Here is a 24128-nt window from a genome sequence, read left to right as displayed (position 1 = left end):
CCTCTGGAGATGTACTCCAGCCTTTAGAAACTCACTGCAGGGCTGGAAAAAGCCTACTTTGAGGAGTTCAGGACTTGTCTGAGCAAGGCCATCAGAGGGTCACCTCTGCAGGCTGGCACCCCAGCAAGGTTGGGCAGAGGGACACTGCCGTCTCCAGAAGTTTATCTGCTTGGAGATTACTCAGCACAAGAAGGATGGCAAGCTGTTAAGGCCTCCCCTGCATGCACCAACTACTACATAGGCTGAAGTCCACCCTTCTGCTTGGATCTCCCTGCAGAGATCAACAGGAATGCTCTCACCAGGAGAAATAAGGTGGGAGAGCCAGGTTTCAGTGACACCTGCCATGCCCAGGGGCTGCAGCACCATCTACACATTTGGGGCAGGGCAGCAGAGGAGAGAAGCAGTGTGACTGAGGCCCTGGAGACTGAATACAGTGCACTTTCTTTTGTCATGCATCAAATAAGCTTGTAAAGTTAAAAAAAAAAAAAGCTAATGTCCTAAACAATAGCCTGCTGCAATTCCAGAAAAACAGCTCGCCTGCAGTTTTTACCACCCAGCCAAGCTCTGCTCTGGTGGGGTGGGAGCAAGCTGAATGTTTTAGTCAGCCAAAAAGCAGCACCTCCTACAGACACTGAGAAACTCCGTGGCAAGAGAAACATCTGCACGCCTGAAAAGCAAATGGGCACCTCAACCACCTCCTACAGCTGTAGCTCAGCAGCGACACAGGGCTGCCAGGGTGAGCTTACCCTCCTCACACACAAGCACCACACAGCTCAAAGCTCATGGCAGGGAAGGAGTGACCAACATTCCAGCCCAATTCTGAATTTTAGCACTTCCCGCCTGCAGCCGTGGAACCTGGAGCTGCCTGCAAGGAGCTCACACAGGCACAGCACAGGGACACTGCCTGAACCATGGCCAGCAGCAGCTGCACTGGCAGATGTGGGGCTGGGGCACAGGGCAGGGACAGGCTTTGCTTGGCACAGGGAAGGCAGACACTGGATTCTCCCTACTTACCGAACTCTTACAGGGGCACCAAAAAAAACCAAGGAAAAGCTGCAACAAGAGCAGTGGCACAGGAATTTCTTCCTCTTAGGTGGAGCAGCCATGGGACAAGGCCCAGAGCTGAAGAAGAACTGTGCCCTTAGACCCATGGAGCTCACCTGAGCAGCACACTGGGTACCTCCAGAGGATCTAGCTAGCTCAAATCTCCCCAATTCCATTATATTCCCATTAGTCCACTGAAAAAAACTGTTACTGCTGTTATGAGAGGAGCCACACAAAGTCCAAGGCACGCAATCCTCTCCAGGCTGTATCACCACAGAAGCCCCAATCATCTTGAGCCAACTACCAGCTCTGGAGAAAAAAAGCAGCTCTCAGAACTGTAGATGTAATCAAACCAGCAGCAAACACCATCTAAATAGGACCTACAGCACAGCCCACTTTTTTCTGAGCTACAAAAGAGGCACCTCTGCCCTCACAGATTCTTCATTTGGGGCGAAGAAGAACTGAGGATATTCGGGCAGCTATTTCTGGTTTGCTAAGAAGGGGGCAGGGGAATAAAAAAAGGCAGCATGATCCCACAGCTGAACCACAGAATTAGAGTCAGGACACCTGAGGTCTATTCTTGGTTCTGGCACCAACATGGTAAGTCACTTGCCCTGAAAAATGGAAACAGCAGCATAACTGGGAACACGCAGAAGATTATTGCATTAACATCTGAGAGCACTGGTCCTCCGCCGGCACTGAGAGCAGGACCCGGCTGACAACGAGGCTCACAGCTTCCCGAGGCAGGGAATTTACTCCTGTGCGTTTCTAGGAAGGGAAAACAGCTGCCCAAGGTAAGTATAAAAATCAGAAAAGACAGCTAAAATGCAATTCAGGATTACAAGTGCCCAGGTAATTGCATTCGCTAAGCAGGCTGCCACAACCACAGTTGTCTTTAAAAAGATCAGAACACTGAAGTACAGCAGGTTTTAACATGTATCAGTCCCAGGGAGATTTAAAAGCCAACATATTCGGGTCAAATTCTGCACAACAAGCTTCAGCTCTGCAAGCCTCAAGAACAAACACTTCTATATTTAAGTACCAAACTCCTCTCAATTATCTGCTGCAACATCTAGGGTGCAAACTCTGCTGTGTGTGTTACCTGACGTGATAACAAGGGTGAGTGACTCATCCTCAGCTGCATCACATTTTGGGGGTGCCAAGGCCAGGATACCACCTTTAGAAGGGGGGCTCTCTGGAGGGGGGCAAGCTGTCAGCCAGACCCCTCTGCAGGCTGCAGTGAAGGAAGAACAACGGAAAAAAAAAAGAGGCTTCAGTCCCAAACTCAATTTTCTTTGGGAAATGGCACACAAGCCTCACTGTGGCCTTCAACCAGCATAGAGCCACTGCTAGACCAGCACTCCCAAACCCCACCAGTGATGCCTGCAACACTCCCAGCTACCTTCCAGAGGTCTGCACCCCTTAGCATCACAGCCTGGGAGTTTGCCTCACCTTCCCTCCACACTCTCAGGGAGAAAACCAGGCAGAGGGGCAAGGAGGGAGCCAGCACATCCCCACGGCCATCTCAAATGCGTGGCAGCAGCTGCCGTGCCCGAGAGCAGCCTCTGCACTGGCAGCAGCACAGACAGCACCTGTGATTCAGCTGGTTTGCCATCGCCTGAGGGACCAGGCACAGAGGGAGTGAGCTTGGAGATGTGGATCGAAGGTGCAACCCTGGCTGGAGATGCCCTGCCCAGCGCCCCAGCCCTACAGCAGCACCACTCAGCCTCTGTGCAGTGACAGCTCAAGGACCACAGCACCCCTCGGAAGGGGATCATTTCCGAGCCAGCTCAGGGGAGGTGCCCACTTAAAGGGGTATTTTTGTGGGAACACCAAGGCAGAATTAGTTTCTGGAACCCCCTCGGGCTACATTATTTCCACCACCGTCCAGCAGCTTTCCTGCTCTGAGCGATGGTAGGACTGGATACCCTCAAGAGGTCCCTTCCAACTGGAGTCACCCTAAAAACCCCAGCCTGCCAAGAGTACTGCAGAGGGCTCACAAGCCCTCTTACAGCAGCTCCATACACAGTCCCCAATGAAAGTCAGCTGGAGGGACTTCAGCTGTGCTAACAGGCCAGATGCTCTCCACTAGCTCCTTGGCCTGGCCCTGGTGACAGTGGAGTGACAGGTCACCCCACATGTCACATAGCATGGCCTGGTTATCACTGTGCCCAGGTACCACACAGCACCAGGGACAAACTCAGGCCCAAGGCAGCAGGAGATGCTGAATTCTGGGCCTGTCCCACCAGAGCTGGGGAAGGGGAGCAGTGGGCACCCCCTCTGCTACAGGCACACTGGGACAGCAGGTCCAAAAGCTGTTCCCTACCCAGCTCCCTGTGCAAGCACTCAGGCCTGCATGTGCCGGGGAGTTTGCAGTGAAGGCACTGAGTCAAAGACACATTCAAGGCCTCTCCTAGAGAGGTCCCATGCTCCTGATGGAGCTGCAGCAGAACTTTTTGGGTCAGCTCTGCCCAGAAAAGAATCATCACATCCACTGCTTACACACACAGCAGTGCAAGGGCTGGAGGAAAACCTCCTCATCTCTCATCTGACCAGTGCAATTTTGGGGATGAATCTTACCCCAGGCCAGGGCTTGCACACACTAAACCACCCTCCCTGCTGCTACCTCCAATATCAATCACAGGAAAGACTAAGCCACGAATTTCCTGGGGCAATTCAGACCCACCAAACAGCAGCTCCAATGCTCTCCCCTTGGCAGGGAACGTGCCTGTTGAGGCTCACTTCCTGAGTGAGCCAAGAGGAATGTTCTCCAAACCACCCCTGGACACTGCCACAGGGCTGCTCCAGAGGCCACAGTCAAACACCTTCCCTGACAGAAGCCAAGGGGAGGGTTTTGGGTGGCACATGCCTGCTCCCACAAGCTGCCTCCAGCACAGCACTGGAGCTGCCCTGACCCACTTCAGTTCTGGCTGGATACAAGCAGAGATGCTGGTTGGGTTCCTGTTCCAGTTACTCCTCTATTTGCATCTTCTGTTTTACAGCATCAGCGCAGATAAAAATAAATCTGTTTTAGGAGAAGCTGCTCAAATGGAAGCTTTAGGAGTTGTATTAAGAGCAACTTCCATTAGAAAACAATTGCAAGCTCAGGTTTGATACTTTTTTTACTTATTTGATACATATTTTATTCTGTTAAGGATCAAACACCGCTGCCACATGAGCAGTGTGCAGCTGTTAAGTGCTTCCCTGCTTCCCACTCCCCAGCACGGCTGGCTGGAGCCAAGCACTGAGGAATCAGCCCACAGAGCATGAGCAGCTCTTATGGAAACACGTTGAAGGAACAAGTGCCCATTAAGTACCCACATCAAGTAAGTCCTTAGAAAAGCCCTACAAACACTAGGATAGCATGGGACAAGCTTTTAGTAAGGCTGTCTCAGGTACTCCTGGAATACTAGCACCAAGCAAGAGACCAGGAGAGTCAAACCAGCTCCCAGCTTTGTGCCCTTACACCATTATCACTCACAACCTTCACACAGGAAGCACCACCACATCTGTGCTTCCATTACTACGGTCTGAACATCAGCAAGCTGCTCCCAAGGAACCAGGCTGCTGGGAAAGCCTGTCCTCCTTTAGGGAACAAAGGACACCAAGAACATGTAATTCAGGACCACCACCAAAACTCTGGATATACTTATTTTCCTGAACCAAGCACAGGTCCAAGGTCAGCAGGAGTGGCCCTTCCCTCCTCATCCCAGCAGCCACACCACCAGCAGCACAAAGGAACCTTTTACTGAGTTTTCTAGGCATACTTGAGCTTAGATGGGAGCAAGCCTCACTCAGGTGAAGTGCTCTCCCCCCCACACCCAAAACATCTCTCCCTTTCACTACAGAGCAGGAAAAACCATCCTTGGATACTCTGATGCCAACCTAGTGTTGTCCAGACATTGAGCTCTCCATCAGGATGAGCCTCTGAAATCTTCCTCTAATGTAAGGAGAGGGATTTACACACAGCCAAGCAGGAATACACAGGAGCTGAGGGCACACCTAGGTCCTCTGAAGCCCCTCGTCCAAAAGACAGCAGGAAAAGCAGGAGGGAGAGACCTGGACATGCACAAGAGAGAGCTCTATGGAACTTGGCATGGGTTAGCCAAGCAGCAAATTAAACAGATGGAAAACTGGGAACCCAAATCCTCTGCCCCAAGCTCTGCATCCAAGCACTCAGACCAGCAGCTCAAGGAAAGCCAGTGACCGCCATGCTGTATTTATTAACAGCCACCCCAGGCTGAGCAGCAACTCTCCCCTGGGGGGCTCAGGTGCCTTCCACCACACACAGCATTTGAGGACACTCCGTAAACAGCCTGACCTCAGGGAGTAACTTATGAATCCCTCCTGCTGTTATCAATAAGAAAGGCAAGGAGTCCATGACAACAACTGTTCTTCCTGTGCAACAGGTCTTTTCTTTCATCCTTCAGACAGGGTTTTGCCTTGAAGACTTCAGAGAGATTCGTGCTCCGAGGCCTCCGCTATCTGCCAGGCAACGCACAACAGACTGCCCGCAGCTCCAGCCTGGCAGATTTTAAGCAACTACAGATAAGTAAGCTTATCACAAAAATGAGTTGCTGTGCTCTGGGGAAGCAGAAGAGCCAAGGGCTGGGAAGATTCAGCAGTGTTTTCCTACCACAGGCCATTTCCCCAGAACCAGAGTGACAGGAGCTGCAACCTTGCAGGCTGGAGAATGAGACAGCAGCAGCAGCCACCCCGCAGAGGGCACAGATGAGGCTGGAGCTGCAGTCTCAAGAGCAAATCCAAGGAAAAGCTCAAATCTGTTGCTGAACCAGCAGCTTTAGGGTCACACAGCAAAGCAGAGAGGCAGATGCAGCAAGGTGCTCCACCAGACACCATCAGGAAGAGCTCACCTGCTGGGCTCACCTAGAGAGGCCAACATCCTCTCCAGAAGACCTGATCCTGCTAAAAACACACTCAGGTTAGCCTTGCAGACTTCATAACAGACCGCTTTTAGGATGATATCCCAGCGGGCAAGTCTGCTGTCCCAAGGGACATCTTCCAATGTAGGGCAGGACAGACCAGCCAGACCAAGCAGCTGGCACACAGGCTGAGAGCCAGGCAGGGAGACCCAAAATCTGCACACGGATCTGCTGTGCACTGCTGTTCTCCAGGCAAAAATTGGATCGAGACCCCATTTGCTTGCGCCCCTTGAGAAACAGAGCAGTGAAGGTAAAGGATACCATCAAGGACAGTCCCACCTCACTGGCTCTTAACCCCTCCTTGCCTCTGAACTCTGAGATCTCTACACATGTGTCGCCTACTCTGCGACTGAAGACAGGGAAACACTGCCTCAAGGTATACAGCCAGGAATGGCAGGACTGGAAGTGTTCAAGGCCAGTTTCCTGCAGAAGTCCCTCCCCAGGCCACAGAGCAGGTTGCTGGGACTTGCTGAAGTATTTCCAGCCTGACAGATCTAGTGGCAGCAGAGGGTTTCAGACGCTTTGCCTGCTGTGAGACAGCAGTTCAATCCTACAGCCAGGAAGTGCCAGCAGCTCGAGCCTGCAGCAGCCACTGCCTCCAGAGAGCTTCTCCAGGCACCAGCACGCCTCTGCCACACTGCCTAGGGCTCAGCACATGCCCTCAGTGCATTGTAGGCTGGGTGCAGAAGGAAAACTCCTCACAAATAACCCTGTCTGGGTGCAAGGGGCTCAGTGGCCCTTCAGGAACGGGGGATGTAGGCAGGATTGGGGCATACAAACCAGCCCCACTGCTCTCCGACCTATAACCAGCGGGCATCTGCTCCTACTGCACCAAGCTGTGTGGTGGCAACGCCCTGGGAGCACAAGGTGACACCAGAAGGCTTTGCAGCCAAAGGTCCTTCCCAGGCTGAGGAAGCTCCGTGCTGGCAGGGACTACGCAGAGGAGAGGAGGTCCCAGCTCATCAGTACTCAAGCACAGCACTGCAGGGGACCATATCAGCAATATTTTTAGCCTGATTGTTAGTTTTTGTTGCATTTCCACCCTTCCAGCCACCTCCCTGTGGGTCCGCACAGCTGAGTCACTGCTGGAACCTTCCAAACGCTTGGGTGCCAGCGGCACAACAGCTTCGCTTGGCAGTGCCAGCCCTCCCCCATGCCCAGCCACAGCCCAGCGCTGCTGCAGCCTCACCTGCCCACAGGACACCCCAATGGAGACCCCAGCCCTGTGGGCTGGGCCAGCTGCAGCCTCCTCGGCCTCAGCAGCATCCTCTCCATATCCTCCCTCTTTCCATCACAGCACAGACAGGCCACTTGGAAGGACCAGAATCTGTCAGCTCCTCAGACCCACACAGCTTTCAGACACAGGACAATTCTCTGCCACCCAGAGTGTTCCACAACCTTGCAGAGGATGCTCCTGAACTACAGGCTCTCTGTTCCCAAGGAGTTCCACTGCCACTCCAGGGCCCTGAGGCAGGGCTAAGGCACCACAGACATGGGAGGTGTGGGTGGCTGAAGCAACACAAAGCTGTGCATAGGATCAGCCTTTCACCTTCCCAGCCAGCACACACCATCCTCACAGCTCTCAGAGCAGGAGAGTAACAGCAGCCCAGACCATGGAGCACCCCTGGCCCAGCTGCTGCTCACCTGGGAAGGGAGTGTGGGAGCGAGAGGGAGAATATTGTCTCAGGATCACAACACCCCCAGCCACAGGGCACTGGACCCTCCACACAGCCACTGAAAGCCAGAGACTACTCTGTACAAGCAGTACAGCTGCGCTTTGGCAGGTCCCACATCCCAGCCATCCTCTCTCTGTATACCAATGGGAATACCAGGAGTGAGAAGTGAGGAAACAGGCCTCTCCAGACAGCACTGGGTGCCATCTTCCACCAGCTGTTACCACACTTGTCACAACCACCTAGTGGGCACAGATCATCAGAGCCCAGGGCTGTGCCTGAGGCAAGATCCTTTCCACAGCTCTTCCCAGGCCTCTGTGGCAGGCAGGAGCTCCAGCACGATGCACTGCAGTCAGTGGGGGCACCTGACACCAGATACACCCTCTGTGAGCAGGGAGGTCACCAGAGCACCTTCAAATCTTCTCCAACTCAACCTCCCTCCTGAAACCAGCAGCCTTTCCACCCCCTTGGCAGTAAATTCCCACCACCAGCCCAGCCGTGCCAGCCCCACCACCCAACCTGCGAGGCACAGAGCCCGCCCCAGGCTCATGCCAGCACTGCTCGCCTGCCTGCCGGAGCGCTGCAGAGACATCCGTGCCTCTGCCAAGGCAGGCTGGCAGGAAGCCGACCAAGAGAGCTCTGGAGATGGCTACGGAGGAGCAGGTGGAGCTGGGACATCCGCACCGAGCGGCCGCCTCCATGTGCGACAGCCTCGTTCCGCAGCGCGCTGTGCGCCGAGCCCAGCGCCAGGGCTGCGAGCAGCAGGGTCACGCCAGGGGATGTCACCTGCTCCAAGCGTGCTCTTCATCCATTAAGGATCCTGTGACACGGGGACCAGCAGGGCCCCAGTCTGCCAACAGCCAGAAGGGGCTCAGAGCAGAGCTCTGAGGCACCTGGCCAGCCCACTGAACACTAGCAACTTGTTTCTCCTTCCTCCTTCAAAGTCTCAGCTGGCAATGAAAGTACAGGCAGGAGTGTGTGGTATTCCCTGGTTCATTAGGGGAAGCCCACAGGACCGTGTGGAGGTTTGCTCACTGGAGCAGAGCGAGGCTTAATAAAGCTACCGCAGCCGGGCTGCAGGCAGACCCCAAGTGCCCATGCCAGGGCCCACACGCCAAGTCTCATGGAAATTAGGTGCAGAAACTCAAGTGAGCTGTGCGGATCGAGCTGTTCAAACTCTGCTACCCCACTAGTGCTTTTTTTTTCTGCTGTTTTACAACTCACACAGCAACTCAGGGCTGTGTCCCAGCAGCTCTTCCTATGCTCAGGACAGCATCCCCTTGCCCCTCCAAACATCTACATGGGCAAACCCTGCTGCCCAGCCCCCCCCAGAAGCTATCTATATTCCTGTCAGCACCAACTCCATGCCTGGGGCCTCTGTGTCACCCAAGTCTGCGCAGCGATGCACTCTCCTTTTAACAAAGCAGCAGCATGCTGCTATAAAGGGATGAGTTTCTGTAGCAACCAGGCTGTACTTGTACAAACTCTGCCAAAGCACTAGATCTTTCCACGGACTGATACTTGAACGAACGCACCACCATTTGTGGTTTTTACACACCTCAAAGGCTAGCAAGTGAACTCTCCCCTGTTTTACTCCTCTGCTCCAACACCAGGCTGAGAGGATGCTTTAAGTTTGTACATACAGCATCCCTCTCTCCTGTGATTTTACAGGGAAGGCTGGGTGTCTCAAACAGTTAACTGGACCCCACATCACTCCAGGGGAGGCACCCAGCACCCCAGGAATTCCCCAGCCAATCTCAGCTGCAAAAGCAGACTGGAGAGGATCGAGGGGGAAGGGCACACCAGCCAGCAGTGCATGGCTGCAAGCCCACACCCTGCCCATCACATAGGTTTGTGCTGGACCAGAAGAGTTAAAACAAGAAGCCATTCCACTGCATCTCCTGCAGCCCACTGCCAGGCACAGCCCGCTATTTCTAGTTGAGCGTGGGAGTGGAGAAGGATCCCTCCAAGTCTCCCACCCAGCCAGCGAGCTGCCGGCTGAAGTTGTCGGGTGCTGGCTGTACCACACCCCACAGCAGAGTTGGGCGAGCACGGCTGCCAGGACTTTGGCAGTCGGGCATGGGGGGGCCCTCTGCAAGCACACCCTGCCCCCCACCTGCAGAGCTGCCTGCCACCAGGGATTTCCTCAGGCTGCCAGAGCGAAGTTCAGCCTCACTCCTACCCAGCGTGTTCAGCCTCCTGACACCACACCCCCCACCCACTCCCTCCAAACACAGCAAGAGGATTTCTCCTCTCCTGGTGAGGTTATTCCCCCAGCAGCATTACAGCTCCGAGCAAAACAACCCCAGGCACTTCTCATCTGCAGTGAGCTGACAGCAGAGCAGAGGGGGCTGTGGCAGAGGCAGCCACAGCCTCCCCAACTCAGCTGTCACATTACACAAGCACCACAGGTCAAGAAGCCCCTGTTAGCCCCAACCAGCACCCTGTTACACAAGCACATCGCTCCCTGTTAGCTTGAAACCAGCCAAAAACATACACAGAATCCAACAACTGTTGCTGCGTGTGTCAGCAGACTCACCGGACTGTGTGCTGGTTTGTGCTGCAGCGTCAGAGTCCTGGGTGCTCCAGGGTCTGTCCCACCCTGTCAGGTTGAGGGACTGCAGGCCAAGGCACAGATCGTTGGTGTCTGGGAGGCCACGGGAAGACTCTTGCGTGGATGTAGGGAAGAGCATCCTGCTTGCCACTGCTTCTTCAGAGTCCTGGATGTCTGCTCAGATGGAGAACAAACAGAAGCTTGAGAGTTCAGGGCTGCTTTTTTCTTTTTAAAGCGGGAGTTTTCCAAAGCTTTAAGCCCCGAGCCAGGTCTCACGCCGCTCTGAAGCCACAGCTCCTGCAACCAGCAGTTGCACCCCAAAAGGGAGGGCTACCATATGTCCAGAATCCAGCCCCCCACCCCCCTCGGCCCCTCCACCTTCCTATCCCGTCTGCATTACTGACTGGGTCAGCATGTGACCAGGCTGCTGATGCTTACTGTGCTGACAGTGACGTCACTCAGCCATGCAAGAGAACTGCATCAGCTCTTACAAAATAAAGGTAAGAAGAAAGGGTAAGATTTCCCCTGACAGACAAGACAGTAGCAGGAGGAAAGAGGAGCAGCTCCAGTAAATCAGGGGAGGCAGGCAGCACAAAGCAGGGCTCGTCAGCACAGCAGACACCAAGCTGGAGGCAGCAAACCCCCCAGCAACGACGAGAGCAGCAGCGACAGAGCACAGTTAGTTTTAGTGCTACCCAGCTCTCCTGTCCCCGCCTCCCTCCACCCACAAAACCCAAAAACACTTTAGTCCTGGCCAGCCTCCAGCTGCTGGCTCCGATTCAGAGCCGATGCAAAGCTTCGCAATTCTGCTGGCATAATCTGTTTGGTTGAGCCTGGCCACTGTGCCTCTCACTGACTCGGCATTGTTTACCCCTGAGTAACAAGGATAACCTTCAACCCCCACTACCCAGAGAGCAGCCCATTATCTCTGGTCCAGCCCGAGCAGGCACATCCCACTGGTACAGGAGGAACAGAACCGAGCAGACCCATTTCACATCAGGAATTTTTCATGGCCTGTTTACCTTCCGCCCGCCTGGTCCCCCCTTTCCCAGCCCTCCCCCTCCCTTGCAGGGTGTTCACAAGCCTACGGTACTGGAGACGCCGGATTCTCGCCTTGGTTTAAGCCCGTGCCAACAGCCTAAGGAAACACAGCAGGTTCATAGTCTGAGAATTCCAGTTTAACGCAGGGATCTGGGGGCTGGTGAAACCACAAGATGCTCAGCTGTGCTACCCGAAATCTGAGTCAGAGGGCATTTATAAGCCAACTCCCAAGAAGCAGCAGCTGTCTCCTCCTCCTCCCCCTGCCCCCACAGCCTCCCACTGTGCCATCAGATGTACACCTTGCTCCACACACTGCTCCCAGCTCTTCCACGGGCACTGCAGTCGCTCCAGCCTGTCACGTTATCCCTCACGTGCAGCCCCAGCCATCCCAGGCAGCCCGACAGCATTCCTGGCCTCCTTTTCCACATCCACATCCCGTGCCACTCGGATGCCCGTGAGCAAAGCCCAGGCAAAGGCTGGTGGCAGCTGGGTAACCTATGTGTGACACAGGCCACTGCTGCCACCAGAGGAGGGACCCTTGCCTTCAGCCCATGGCAATTTGGGAGCACCAGCATCCCCAGACCCCAGTGAGGGGACTGTGGCACCACAGGCAGGATCAGAGCAGCTAAAACATAACCTGCTGGCAACGCATCACCTTCCCCCCTCCCAGCTGCAGCCTCCTCCACAGCACTCCACCAGGATAGCATCCACCAGGGTGTTTCCTACTCCTAGTAGTACTAGTACAAGCTGTAGTGCCAATTTAGTCACATTACTACCAAGCACCTGTAACAGCATCTACTCCTCCAACAGCATCACGCTGCATCTCCAGCGCAGTATTTCACCACATGAATTCTTCCCAGATAGTTTTCTGATTGCTTGTTTTGGACATCTCTAACATAGGGAGGAGAGGATCAAGGCACAGTGCTCAGCCAACTCAGTTCCCACAGCAACCATAACTTGTCCATATGAATATGTAACATTCCTGCCTTTATGAAAAGGCACAAGTGCTGTGCACAGATCCCTGGCAGCAGGAGACTCCCTTCCCTCTGGGGACCAGGGATCTTGCTAGGTCTCAAAAGAATTAATTCCCACCAAACTTCATCTTCTGGGAAGCATGGACACAGAGTAGTGACACACAGCACAACTTGAATCCCAACAGCTTGGATGAAACCCATGACTGAAGAAATAAGGAAAACAAGGAACAAATTTATCTGCAGCAGGAAGCACTCACTCCGCAGCATCCAGCCACATTTCCCCTCGCTATCCCCATTTTTCAGGAAATAAGCTGTTTTGTTTAATCGAACAAAATCAGATTCAAGTAAAAGATCCATGATTCCCTCTGATGACTTCAATCCACATTTAAAAACAAACTCCCTGCAATCCAGTTACAGCTCTAACTGCGGAAGCACAGAGCAGAATCCACTCAGATAACCAGCAGTTTTTAATTAGACCTTCTCCCATCAGAAGCCAACAGCCAGCCCAAGCTGCTTCCCCTTTAACACTCCAAGCCAGGCTAAAAGCTAGATACAGGTCATCCAGGCAAAACATCAACTTAAAAAAAACTAAGAACTTAAAAAGATCTCTGGACTAGTTATTTTTAAAAGTCAAAGAGTCTGGAGCTTTGTTACAAAGCAATCAATTGCTGCAGGCAGACAAAACTAATCAGATACCAGAGCAGGAAGAATTAAATCTCCAACAAAAATTCAGTCTAAAGAGTCACAACCTCAAGTTATTCATAACTAAATGTCTACCAAATACTAAATAACTTAACTTTGCAACCTGACACAGCCCAACCCAAATGCTTTACTGCAGATTTTTCCAAGCACCGAACACTAGCACAAGCCCTCCCAACCTGGATTTTTCCCTGGAGTTGCCACTGGAAGCCAACCATCCTGGCAGAGGAGCAGCGCTGCGCTCGTGCCCGAGCGTCTGGGAGAGACTGAGCTCCTGCCTCCCAAGCCGGTTGGGTTTGATTTCAACAGCATCATGAGAACAAAGTCCTTAATAAAACACTCCCTCGCTGGCCTTGGAGCAAGTGTCTCTCCTGGGTGACTCCCTCTTGCCTGTCCAGGAGATCCCTGGAGCCAGGCTGCACCACAGCACAGGCCGGACAGCTTTCCACACCACTGCCCACATGGAAAGCTGCATTTTCCAGACTTTAACTGTCACAGCCCAGGATTTAAGGCATTCCAAAGACTCTTAAAGGTAAGGATCCCCAGAGCTCAGCTCTCACCTGCAGGCAAGGACAGCTCCCACAGCCCCAGCCCCTGTCCCCACCCTCCCTCCTCAAACCACTTTAGGCAGGTGAGTTTCCACACAGGAAGCTGGGCTGGGGAGCTCATCTGGTTAAAACCAAGCCACAGGGAGCTAGTTTTAAGCCTGGCTCACTCCCCTGATCTGGTATGCAGCATGGGTGCACCAACCAGGCACTTCAAACAAGAAAATATTAAGGAAATTACAGCCTAAGCCTGTGTGGGAAGGATCCACAAGGCCTGGCAACAGGAGCTGCGATCCACAGGCAGGTTGTGGGCTAAGGCAGCAGGAGGAGCAGGGAGCATGATTCAGTTCCCAGCCCATAGCAGCAGCATCTCTGTGCCATCAGTCTGTAAAGGTGGTGCCTCAACCTAGCACAAAGATGTTCAGACACTTGAGACTTCCAGATCTGGGAAGGCCAGCTAACAATCCAGCAAATGGGGTTTTTCTTCCTCCGGGTTTTCTCAGAATGGTTAAGCAAACATGAACCCGAGTCAGATCCCACTTCTACCACCTCCACACCCAGGAGAGCTCTCCCTTTGCTCCCACATGCTGGTTTCCACCAGAGCCTGAATACAGATGAAGCCCCTCCACGAATGAGGGCCCCAAGTTTTGAGGGCAAGGGAAGGATAAATCCAGCTCAGCTGTAAGTTCCATTCACTGGCAAAACCAGATTCACCCCATGGAGTAGAGCTCTCACCAAGGCTGAACTTCCAAACTAAATCTGGAGAAGCCAGAGGCAGGGGGAAAAGCCTTCAGATCACAAATAGGAAGGCAGCTGCCAGCAGCAGCACTGCTTGCCTTTCACACCTCTCTACACCTCCAATTGTAAAGGCTGGGAATTGCATCCCTGAAAATTAAGCCTCTCAAGTGCCTTTTGCACACCAGACAAACAAATACCAAAGTGAAAGCTTTCAGATGAGCCAATTGTATTCCCAAAGTGCAGTGGAGATCATCAGGGACTTAGAAAAGCACTTGTTAGGCATAAACCTACTAGTTACAAGAGGTTTTTCTGAAACACAACTAAGCATCTCCCTTGTAATCTGAAAAGTTCCTGAAGTGGAGACACTGCTGCATGACCTGTTTCACAGCCAGATGAAAGAATCTCCCTTATTCCGTAACCACAAACACTTGAGCAGCTGGCAAACAGCTACTTCAGAAACCAAGGAAGAGGCACTGCAACAGTCTTGCTGCTCTACCTCCTCCTTCCAAGAGTAACAGAGACTGTCACAGAATTACAGCACCAAAACCTGAGTGACAGAGCTCAGTACACATCAGAAAACTGCTGCATATTCAGAACACCAGTCTGTGACCACTGCAGAGTACAACAGCTCTAGGCCAAGTCCCTGCTCTGCAGAACACTGACCTGCATTTCTGATACAAAACCCAATTACTAGAGCCACTTTCCAGTACAGAGAAGCATCATGCTTATGTAGGCAAAGACCTGGTAATGTGACACTTTAAATCCAAAGGCCAAGAGCAAGGGCAGTAAGTGTGCTCCTCTTCTGGGGCACAGGTGTGGAATTCCCCTATTCTGGATGTGTACCTGGCATCCAGCACTTCTTTAGGGCAGGCAGAATGCTTCTGCCAGCTTCAGGCTAGCTCCTGCTGATGGTCTCTGCCTCAGGACCTCCAGGTAAGCAGAGCTACCTTTTGGGTCTCTGCATCCTACAACATTTTGTTCCCTGATCCAAGACCATGCACATCAGGTCAGCTGCATCCAGCGCTGTCTGGAATATTTCCTTGGGGCTGCAAGCCAGGGAAGAGCAGAGGAATTTACATTACAGTATCAAGACACTTTTTGGACGGCTAAACAAGTGATAGGTCATTAACTGACTGCAGTTAAGAGCAAACAGGAAGCTGATTTAGTCATCAGCTAGTCTGGGTTTGCATTTGTCCTTCAGTTTTCCTTAAATAAGGCAGCCACAGAGTCATTAAAGCCTGATGGGCCACAACTAACAGCCTTTACACTGAACTTGGCACCTGAAGCCTCTCCCATTCAAAGGAAGTCATTTAAGCATCTCCCATTTCTTCACACAACAGACCGTCAAGTTGGAGCAAAATAACGGCTGCTTTGTCGCAGTTAAATGATCAGAGCTTAATGAAAGATCAGTGTTGCTCGGACATTTGGGGTACCTACATGTCTTTCAAGTTTCTTTTAAGCACGCACTGCCTTCAGCTGAAACCAGCAACAGGCATGCAAGAGCTCCAGTGGGAGCTTTACTCCCAGTTACACTGAAGCTGGAAGTTGTGCCTACAGAAAGAACAGGGTAATTTCAAAAGCTGCTATAGGTAGCAAGCAGCACATTCCACCCAACAAGGCCCAGCTTTAAAGCCTGGTAAACAAACCAACAGCCAGTTAAAACTGGCCTTGCTCACGTTCTTACTCAGAGGGGTGATGAACATACAGAACAGCTTTAAAACCACATTCCTTGCAAAGCAGCTGCTCAAGGACAGGGAGCTGCTCCAGCAGCACTGGCAGGAGATGTTGATTCTTGCCTCTGTCAAGGCCATGCTGTCTCCCTCATCTCCAGCACCACAGTAAAAGCCACTAAAGGTTAAGGCCTGCACTGAGGAGGTTCTGCCTTTCTCCAGAGAGGACTGAGGCAGTCTGACAGGCAGCTGTTGTGAAGCACCATCACCCTGTCCCAGAAGCAACCAGACAGGTTCTACAATGACAGCTCTCCTCACACTGCTGCACTGTACCCCACAGTTTGGGAGAACATCCTGAGCCTGGTGCTTGGGGAGCAGCTACCCACAAACCTCAGGTGGTCAGCCTGGGTGTCCCAACACAGCTGGCTTCGACAAGTCAACCAAGTTCACCAAGGATTATCATCAGCTGCAAACTGATCTCGACAGAGATCCAACTTTAGGTGTGACAAGCTGAACCTGCAGCAGCAGTCCCAGCTCTGCCCAGAAGGGGATAACGCTCTGACTGCGTGGATCCAGGAGTGCTGAATCAGCCTGTCCCTCTCACATTGCTCAGGCTGCTGCTGGACTGATCCCAGCACGGCCTCACTCTGAGCCCAGTAAAGTGTCTCCACACGTGCTTCCCCAATAGCATTAGTGAAAGGTCACGAACTTCTGCCATCCCTTCTCCACCACGTGTAATCCTCTTAGTGCTCAAAGGGGCTTCTTCAACCCAAGTCCAAGCCAGGATAAATCTAGTTTGACCTGAAGATGACAACTGAAAAGCTTGAGGGACCATGACTAGATTAAGATCCAAGCATTTACTGCTAGAAAAAAGGCTCTTCCCCAAGCTCTGCCATTAAAGAAGTTGTAAAAAGACAGTCCTTTCACCTGTTATAGCTACTACACATTCACGGTTGATCTCCAGGTTCAGTAAGCCTGCCCAAGCAAGGAGTTCCATGATAATCCAGTCTAACTACAGTACACCAGTTGTTCCTGAACAAAGTAAAAGCACCACAGGCTCAGGAATTGTTCAGAAGCGACTTGGAGCAATGACAAGACACCACATGAGCTCAAGGGTCTCTGCTCCATTGGTCACCTACCCAGAAGTTCACTCAAGGGCAAGGCAAACAGCTCCAACAACCTGTTCCAGGCTTAACCACCTGCCCAGGTACCTGCACTATATTCTGAATTTTAGCAAACAGCTGCTCAGCCTTACAGCCATCAGGTGTGAATTTCTGCACAACCCAGGCCAGGGTCCAGGTGCCAAAGTACCTCCCCCATTTATAAATCATAGATACCCCAGGACCCACATCCTTGCTGACAGTGCCAAGTTTTTCATGGAGAAGACTCTCATTAGCAACCTATCAAACATTATGAGCAGCTCCTGCACTTTTCAGCTCCAAAGACAGGACAAAGCTTGCAGAGCTGCCGCATTCAGGCCCTCCTTACCTACCCAGAGGTCCCAGCTCCCACATTAAGGAAATGAGGCTGGGAGTGCAAGGAGACCAATAACTCTGAGCTGCCTACACATTGGCAGATGCTGACTCATCCACAAATTTACAGCTGAAAACTGCTGGCCCAGGTTGTTCTCTTATCAGTACCTTCACATTTCCATTAGCCCAAACACTGAGGGCACCCAAGGCAGCCCTCTTCCAGCCTGGCTCAGTATCTTTTGGGAAGTGAGGAATTCTTTCCTCACACCATCATAAGCATTTGTGTCACAGTACAAGGGATTTGATACAAGCTAAAGCCCTCCTGTCTGGGTAACTACTGCTGAGCAGGGCCCCCACCCCTCACTGGTGAGGCTGGCCTCAGCTGCCACAGCAGGAAGAAAGCTGCTTAGGGTGTCCCCAAAGCACAACCTTGGCTTCCCTGCAGCAAAAATAACATTTGCTAGAAGAAGGCACCCTTTTTGACATCCAAGTCCCAGTGTACTTGCCCTGTGAGAGGTCTTTCACAAGACTTACTGAGCACCTGAAACAAGCAGTTTAACACCACTGGGAAACTCAAGACTTTCCAGACAAGACATCACCTCTAAGCATCTCCAGCAAAACCCTCTGGTCCAGATGCCCCCAGGAAAAACCAGAGTAAATGATGGAACAAGCAGAGATTTGCAAGCACTAAGAAGTCAGTAAGAAGTCCTATTTCAGTGCCAGGCAAACACCCCCATCCCTCAGAGAAGAGTTTTCAAAATCAAATACAGCACTGAAAGTCAAAATTGCTGTGCCAGCTGCTAAGCCCAGACCTAAAACCAGAATTAACCTACAACTTCACAGGATCAATCTGCTCTAACAGGCAGAGACAGCTCCTTTATAAACCAGGTTAACTTCGGCAAGCTGAAACTTAATTAGGAAATACCATGAACATGTTCTAAGATTCTATGCAATATTCCCATTCCAAATGGAGCAGGAACAGCTATAGCTAAGATTTCAACAGGGAAGCCAGAAACAACTCTTTCATGAGCCCACTGCAAGGAGATAAAGGAAAATATTTCTGTTTATTTCTCCTTTATGCTTCCAGTGCATCCAGATCAGATGCAAGCCTGGCTACCACTATGCCAGGGGACAAAAAAAAAAACAGCCAAACCAACTCAGTCCAACAGCAAATGTCTAAAATGCACCACTAACCTGAATTGGTTAATATTCACTACACCATTTCTCAGGAGTAGCCAGCATAGCTGCCAATGCCACTTTACCAGGCAGGTTTCAAGCAATGCTGGCCATGGATCCAGGCCTCGAAGCAAACAATTCACTTCCTCTGCTATTTCTGCAGCGCCAGCACGGGATCACATGGCCAGATCAGCCCCAGTCCACACTGCTAAGTCCTCAAATACCCAGGAGATTAAGCTGCACTGGAAGTCATCTGGTAGCAGTCATTTCACTAGCCCAGAACAAAGTTGCATTGCACAGGCATCAAACAGACCCACAGGGTGCGCAGACACTTATTTGGAGCTTTTTTTTCCACACCCATTTGATTAAAACTGGTTACCCATGAGGCTAAGGCAATCCTGTCTCCACATGACTTCAGAGAAAGCTGCTCTGCCCAGGGCACCCTGCAAGGTCACCAGCTGGGGAGGATCAGCCCTATACTTCCCACTTCATTTTACGACATATCCAGAGGGGCCAGTTTGTTTCCCATAATGGCCGAAGTGTTTATTGGCCCTATAATTCAGGGGCTGGAGAGGCAAGAGCAATCCCTTTCAAGTGCCCAAATCCTTGGCACAAGCACTGCTGCTCAGAGGTGTGCTGGCAAAAGGAGTATCAGGCACAGGTACATTTAGTGGCAGAGCCGGGCTGCTGCAAAAGGACAAAAGCATGTCCTTGACTTGGATAAAAATAAGACCAGACCAAACACACTCTGCTTTGGCACAGAACTTCTGTCTTGAGGCAGCAGAATATGCCCACTCCCCTCAGCCTGGAGGAAACAGAAGCTCACAGCACTGATTTCATCACACCAAGCTTGCTTTGCAGGAAAGTCTGCACCCACCTGTGCTCTTACATGCAGGTTAACTGACCTGTGGCAAACACGGTTTTTCAAAATTCTGTTGCAATTTCAATGTATGCAGCAACTCAGCCTCGCTAACCCTGAGAGCAGATGAATCCCCACCTCCAGGAGAGGCAGACTACAGGAGTCTGCTGGAGGTATTCACACCAGGAGTTGGCAGATCAGGCAGGGAGCACTCACACCCTGCCCACAGTGACCCATAGCACCACAGGGAGGCAAGCAAGCCTTCCCAGGCATCTCCACACTGCCAGGGAATACATGGATTATCCACTTCAGGCACACAAGCAAAGCCCTCCCAGTACCAAACATGCTGACACCCACACCACTGAGGATTGCCACCATCACCTGTTCAGCAGGCCCCACCAAGTGCCTCCCCACTCCAGCAGCCCCCCTCCATTACCTGGCAGGGTGTCACATTTGCTTTTTGTGACAGGCGTGGTGCAGACCCCACTGAAATCCAGAGAGTTGTCCAACATGGCATTTATCCGGCGGAATATATCTGCATTGCTGCAGGTGGAAAGTGCAGGGGCATTCGGGCTATCCCAGCAGTCTTTTATGCTCCTCACAGGATCTTCTTTCTGGTAAAAAAGAACCAGTATTTGTGTCAAGTAGGCAAGTACTCAGCACTGAGCTTTCAACACGCTGTGGAACGCCTGGACTGCCTCCAATACTCACATTAGCTAGGTCTTAGCAACACTCAAGCCCAATTCTTGGCATTAAAGAAGCAGTTAAGCAAACAGGTCAGCAATCTGTCGGCACAGCACACCAGAGCAGACTGCCCACCACACACAGTTCCATGGACTTTAGACTGACAGCCACACCAAACCAGCTGGGTTATGAACACAGCTCCCTGCTGCTTTTCTCCAGCACATCACAACACTAGCACAGATCTGATTAATGGGGCACACACCTTCTCCCCCAAAATCAGTCTCCCGACACCAAGGGATAAGTGGGATGTTCACGGTCCAGGCTGACACAAGGAACCACAGCAGCTCCTCTTATGCACGGCAGAGGAGTGCAAGACTCACCTCACTACCCATCTTGGGGTTCTGAACAGTATCTTGGAATGATCCAAGTCAGCAGCAATCACTTCAGGCTTGCAGAAAAAACCCCAAACAACACTGCTTCCCAGCTAATCAAGCAGCCCCAAATCCTGAGGAAAGGCAGAAGATAAAATCCTCATCTTCCCTTCAGGCAGCACCTCCTGACCACAAAGGTGGTTACCCCAAACCAGCTCTGCTTCAGCACAACCCTCCACGGGCACAGATCCACCAGCATCAAGGTTTTGGGACCATCCTTAATAAGCATTACCTCTTGTAAAGCTTCTGCCTGGGAAAGATCAAACCCCTCCTGCACCCTGGTGCCGGTCCAGAGAACCGGGAAGAACAACTGCTTTCCCAGCTCTGCTCACAAGCCACTGACATGCAGGCTCGTTCGGGAGCAGCTGCACCACACTCAAGCCTCGGCCAGTTTAGAAGCCGCTAAGCTTCATCTCGACCAACGTTTTGGGGCCGAGGACAGGTCTGCCCGCCACCCAGAAAGCCACTGCAAAATTCTGCTCCCGAGCATGCTGAGCAATCGGTATCGCCGGCAATTAAAACCCGCATTAAAGAGAGGAGCAGGGAGGCACAACCCCGCCAGTCCTGGCCTCCGGAGCAGAATACTGGCCATTAAGCAAATCAAGTTAAATCCAAATCCAAAGAACTGAATAGCATCAAGTCTGGCAAACGAGCCCCTGCGCTTCCAACACACCGAAGCTCTAAGTTGGGCTATTTGTACTTGTCGAGAAGACATTTAATACAGGCACCTCTTGGATGTGCTTCTGCAAGTTTCAGGCCGCACTTACCCTCCAGTCCTGCTTCACTTGCAAACAGGTCTGAAGCGCCGCGCTGGTTTTACTTTCAAATGACCCCTCGCTGATCTTTCAAGGAGGCTGGTCTAAACTGAACTTCACGTGGAGACGGGAATATTAGCCCAGCCCATGTCTGGCACTTACGTTCCACCCCCCCACCTCGTCATTAGACGCGCACGACTTGATCGTTTTCCCCAACTCGCCACCACTTAGCTAAAAAAAGCAAAGGAAACTCAGTCCTGGAAGCAGCAGGAATAAGCTACCGAGCGGTCAACTCGCACGGTGCCTTCAGGCGGGACCTGAGCAATTACTGGCGAACTCCAGCCCATTTAGGGCTATTAGCATCTCTTCAGCGCTGAGGGCTGGCATCTTGGGCTATTGAAATGCTCAGACCTGTGCTTTTCACGCCGTGAAAAGCCAGTGTCCATAAAGGAGACAGAGGAGTCCTGCAACTTTATTCGAATAAAGGGAGAGAGTGCACTGGGGCACACGCCCGTGGGGTTTTCTCTCTCCAGGTCTCGCAGGGCGCAGCCTCCTCTTAGCCTAAACTCCCGGCCGCACGTTGCCCTCTTCCTTTCCCCATCGGCTGAGGTACTAGGAAGGTACAGCCTTCCCGAGCTGCCTACCGCATATCCCCCCCCCCACCCCCCGCCTTAGCCATGTCATTTTCTCCTCAAATCTCAGAAACTCAGGCTTCTGCAGACCCTTTGTCTGTTTCAGGAGTCAAACTGTCTGGGTTCTGTAACAAACCTGCGGCTTGAAGTTGGTAGAGACATTAAGAGCCATTTCAAAGACCTTAACACCCGTACCCTCAGCCATGGAATTGTTTGTAAAGACATGAGCAGACATCTTTCCCATCAGAGCCCACCGCCGGGACTCTGGAACATTTACAAGCGTGGAACAGGTAAGGCTAAAAGCGAGCTGCAGGCTGAGAGAACAGGCAGAGCGAGCTTTAAGCCATCTTTATAAAGAGCAGCTGGAGTACAGAAGCTCAAATTACAAAAGTATTGCCAGTCATCTTTAATAAAAAGGAGTGCCGCATCAGGCTGCCTTGGCACAAGCATGAAACTCCGCATTCTACTCCTGTTCCTGTAAAAGAACCACTTAAATCGTGAGGCAAAGCTTTTCCCTAGGAGTCTCTTCCAGCGAGACAAAATAACCCGGAGCAGCCAGCCGAACGCCCCACCCGTTCCTTCTCATTTAGCCTCCACAACTGGCAGCACCAGTCCTGCTCCAAACAGGAACAGAAACCAGCGAGAACACAGCCAAGCCTTTCCACAAAAATCCCTTCTGCTAGAGAGCTTTTAACCCTAGACTGTCAAGGATATCCCTGGGACACTGAATCATCCTGGACACAGGGTAGGGGGGACCTTGTAGCACTGCAATCCCTTGTAGGAAGGGGGTCGTGGCTCACCCTCCTCCCCCAATCCTAAAAAAAAGATACTCCTTTGAGAAGAGCTCTGCAGATCTCCAGAGCACGCAGAGCCCAAACCACCCCCAACCAGCCTGGAAAGGATGGTGGAAAGAGTTTGCAAACTGAAGAATCCACCCAAATCCTTCCGTCTCGGAGTCAATACCAAAGCACAGGGAAACACCACGCCTGAGGCTGCATCCCCAGAGCCGGCGCCACTCTCACCTCCCCACCCAAGACGAGCAACGCAGCACTCCCGAGCCCAGGTAGGATTCGCTTTCTCTGCCCCACCTGGAAGGATTTGGCAAGTTCAACACGCTGCCTCTCGAGGCTTCCCTGGAAGCCCTCCACACTGCAGCTACAGACTACAGATCCCCTCTGCTTCCAGAGGCACCAGTCCAGCAGCACCGGTGGGTCCTCCTGGGACCGTGAGAGACACCCTGGGTCTCACCAACCAGTGACCCAACAGCCATTCTCAGCCATTCCATCCCGCTACACCTCACAACCCCAATCCAGAGGTGCAGACAGTGTTTTACCAGGGGATGAACAAGTCAATGGAGAAGCTGATCCAGCTGACAGGTTCTTTAAAGCCAGCAGGAGTCAAACACCACTTCCTAACACCTGGTAAGACACCCAGTCTCTTAGAGATTAGTTCTCTGCAGCAGGCACACAGTGCCACGGCACAAATGATTCTGAGACTGTAGGCTAAGTCACTGGAAGTCAGAAACATAGACCCAAGCAGCATCATACACAGACACAGCAAGATGAAGCTCAGGCAGGAGGGCAGTCCTCCGCATCCTGGCTCAACTAAGAACTTATGTCCAAGCAGGAAAATTCATTCCCTGAACGCTGAGGTTTCAAGGAGGTATGGCTCCAGACCCCTCTCGCACCCCAAACAAAAACACAGAATTGAGAAAAGGAGTGCCAAGAAAGAGAGAGGAGTTGCCCCTCTCTCAGTAACAGAGCACCAACAAGCCTTACCAGCATGGCACAGAGCTCTTGTTTACCAGCTGTGCATCAGGAAGCTGGCAGGTCCCTGGAGTTCCCATCCCACCAGCCCCAAGCAGACCCCCCCCCCCCGCCTGCAGAGTTTACCTGCAGGAGGGCCCACTCCAGGCACACCCAGCAGCACTCAGTCAGTGGCACAACACACACTGACTGTCAGCAAAACACCCCGAAGCTGTCCAAGGCAAAGAAATGGGGAACCTCCACAGCCCTGAGGCACACACACCTGCAGGAAACCTAGAGATAATGAAATCCCAGGGCTAGGCAGAACCTGCAGCATCACAACAGCACTAGCACAGGATTAGGATAGCCTAATCCTTAGGGAAGTCATTAAACACAGCTTGGCTGCCAGTATGGCCAAGATGTGCATTAACTCCTGGGGATGCTATGGAGCAGGCAAGGCTCATCCACCTCCGCTACAATCCAGCCTTTCCTT

At 52.2% G+C, this 24128-nt stretch overlaps 1 protein-coding gene across 7 annotated transcripts in view; it reads right to left on the bottom strand.

The window, feature by feature from the left end:
• CPEB1 (cytoplasmic polyadenylation element binding protein 1) overlaps positions 1-24128 on the bottom strand; it is a 38769-nt gene that overhangs the window by 13020 nt on the left and 1621 nt on the right. For 2 of the 7 annotated variants that reach the window (XM_039557669.1, XM_039557670.1), the window contains exons 2-3: positions 19825-20002; positions 10200-10388 (exon numbers count right to left, since the gene is read on the bottom strand). In XM_039557669.1, coding sequence (XP_039413603.1) covers positions 10200-10388; positions 19825-20002 — 367 coding nt within the window. Of the gene's footprint in view, positions 1-10199; positions 10389-10652; positions 10937-11327; positions 11431-13107; positions 13213-18547; positions 18570-19824; positions 20003-21270; positions 21348-24128 lie in introns of those variants that run through there. The other 5 variants (XM_010412409.4, XM_019293630.3, XM_019293629.3 and 2 more) reach the window with 5 other exon arrangements.

Source organism: Corvus cornix, chromosome 10 (genome assembly GCF_000738735.6).
Source record: "Corvus cornix cornix isolate S_Up_H32 chromosome 10, ASM73873v5, whole genome shotgun sequence".
Lineage (NCBI taxonomy): Eukaryota > Metazoa > Chordata > Aves > Passeriformes > Corvidae > Corvus > Corvus cornix.
The sequence above is the reverse complement of the archived record's forward strand: the minus strand, read 5'-3'. Positions and strand labels throughout refer to the sequence as shown.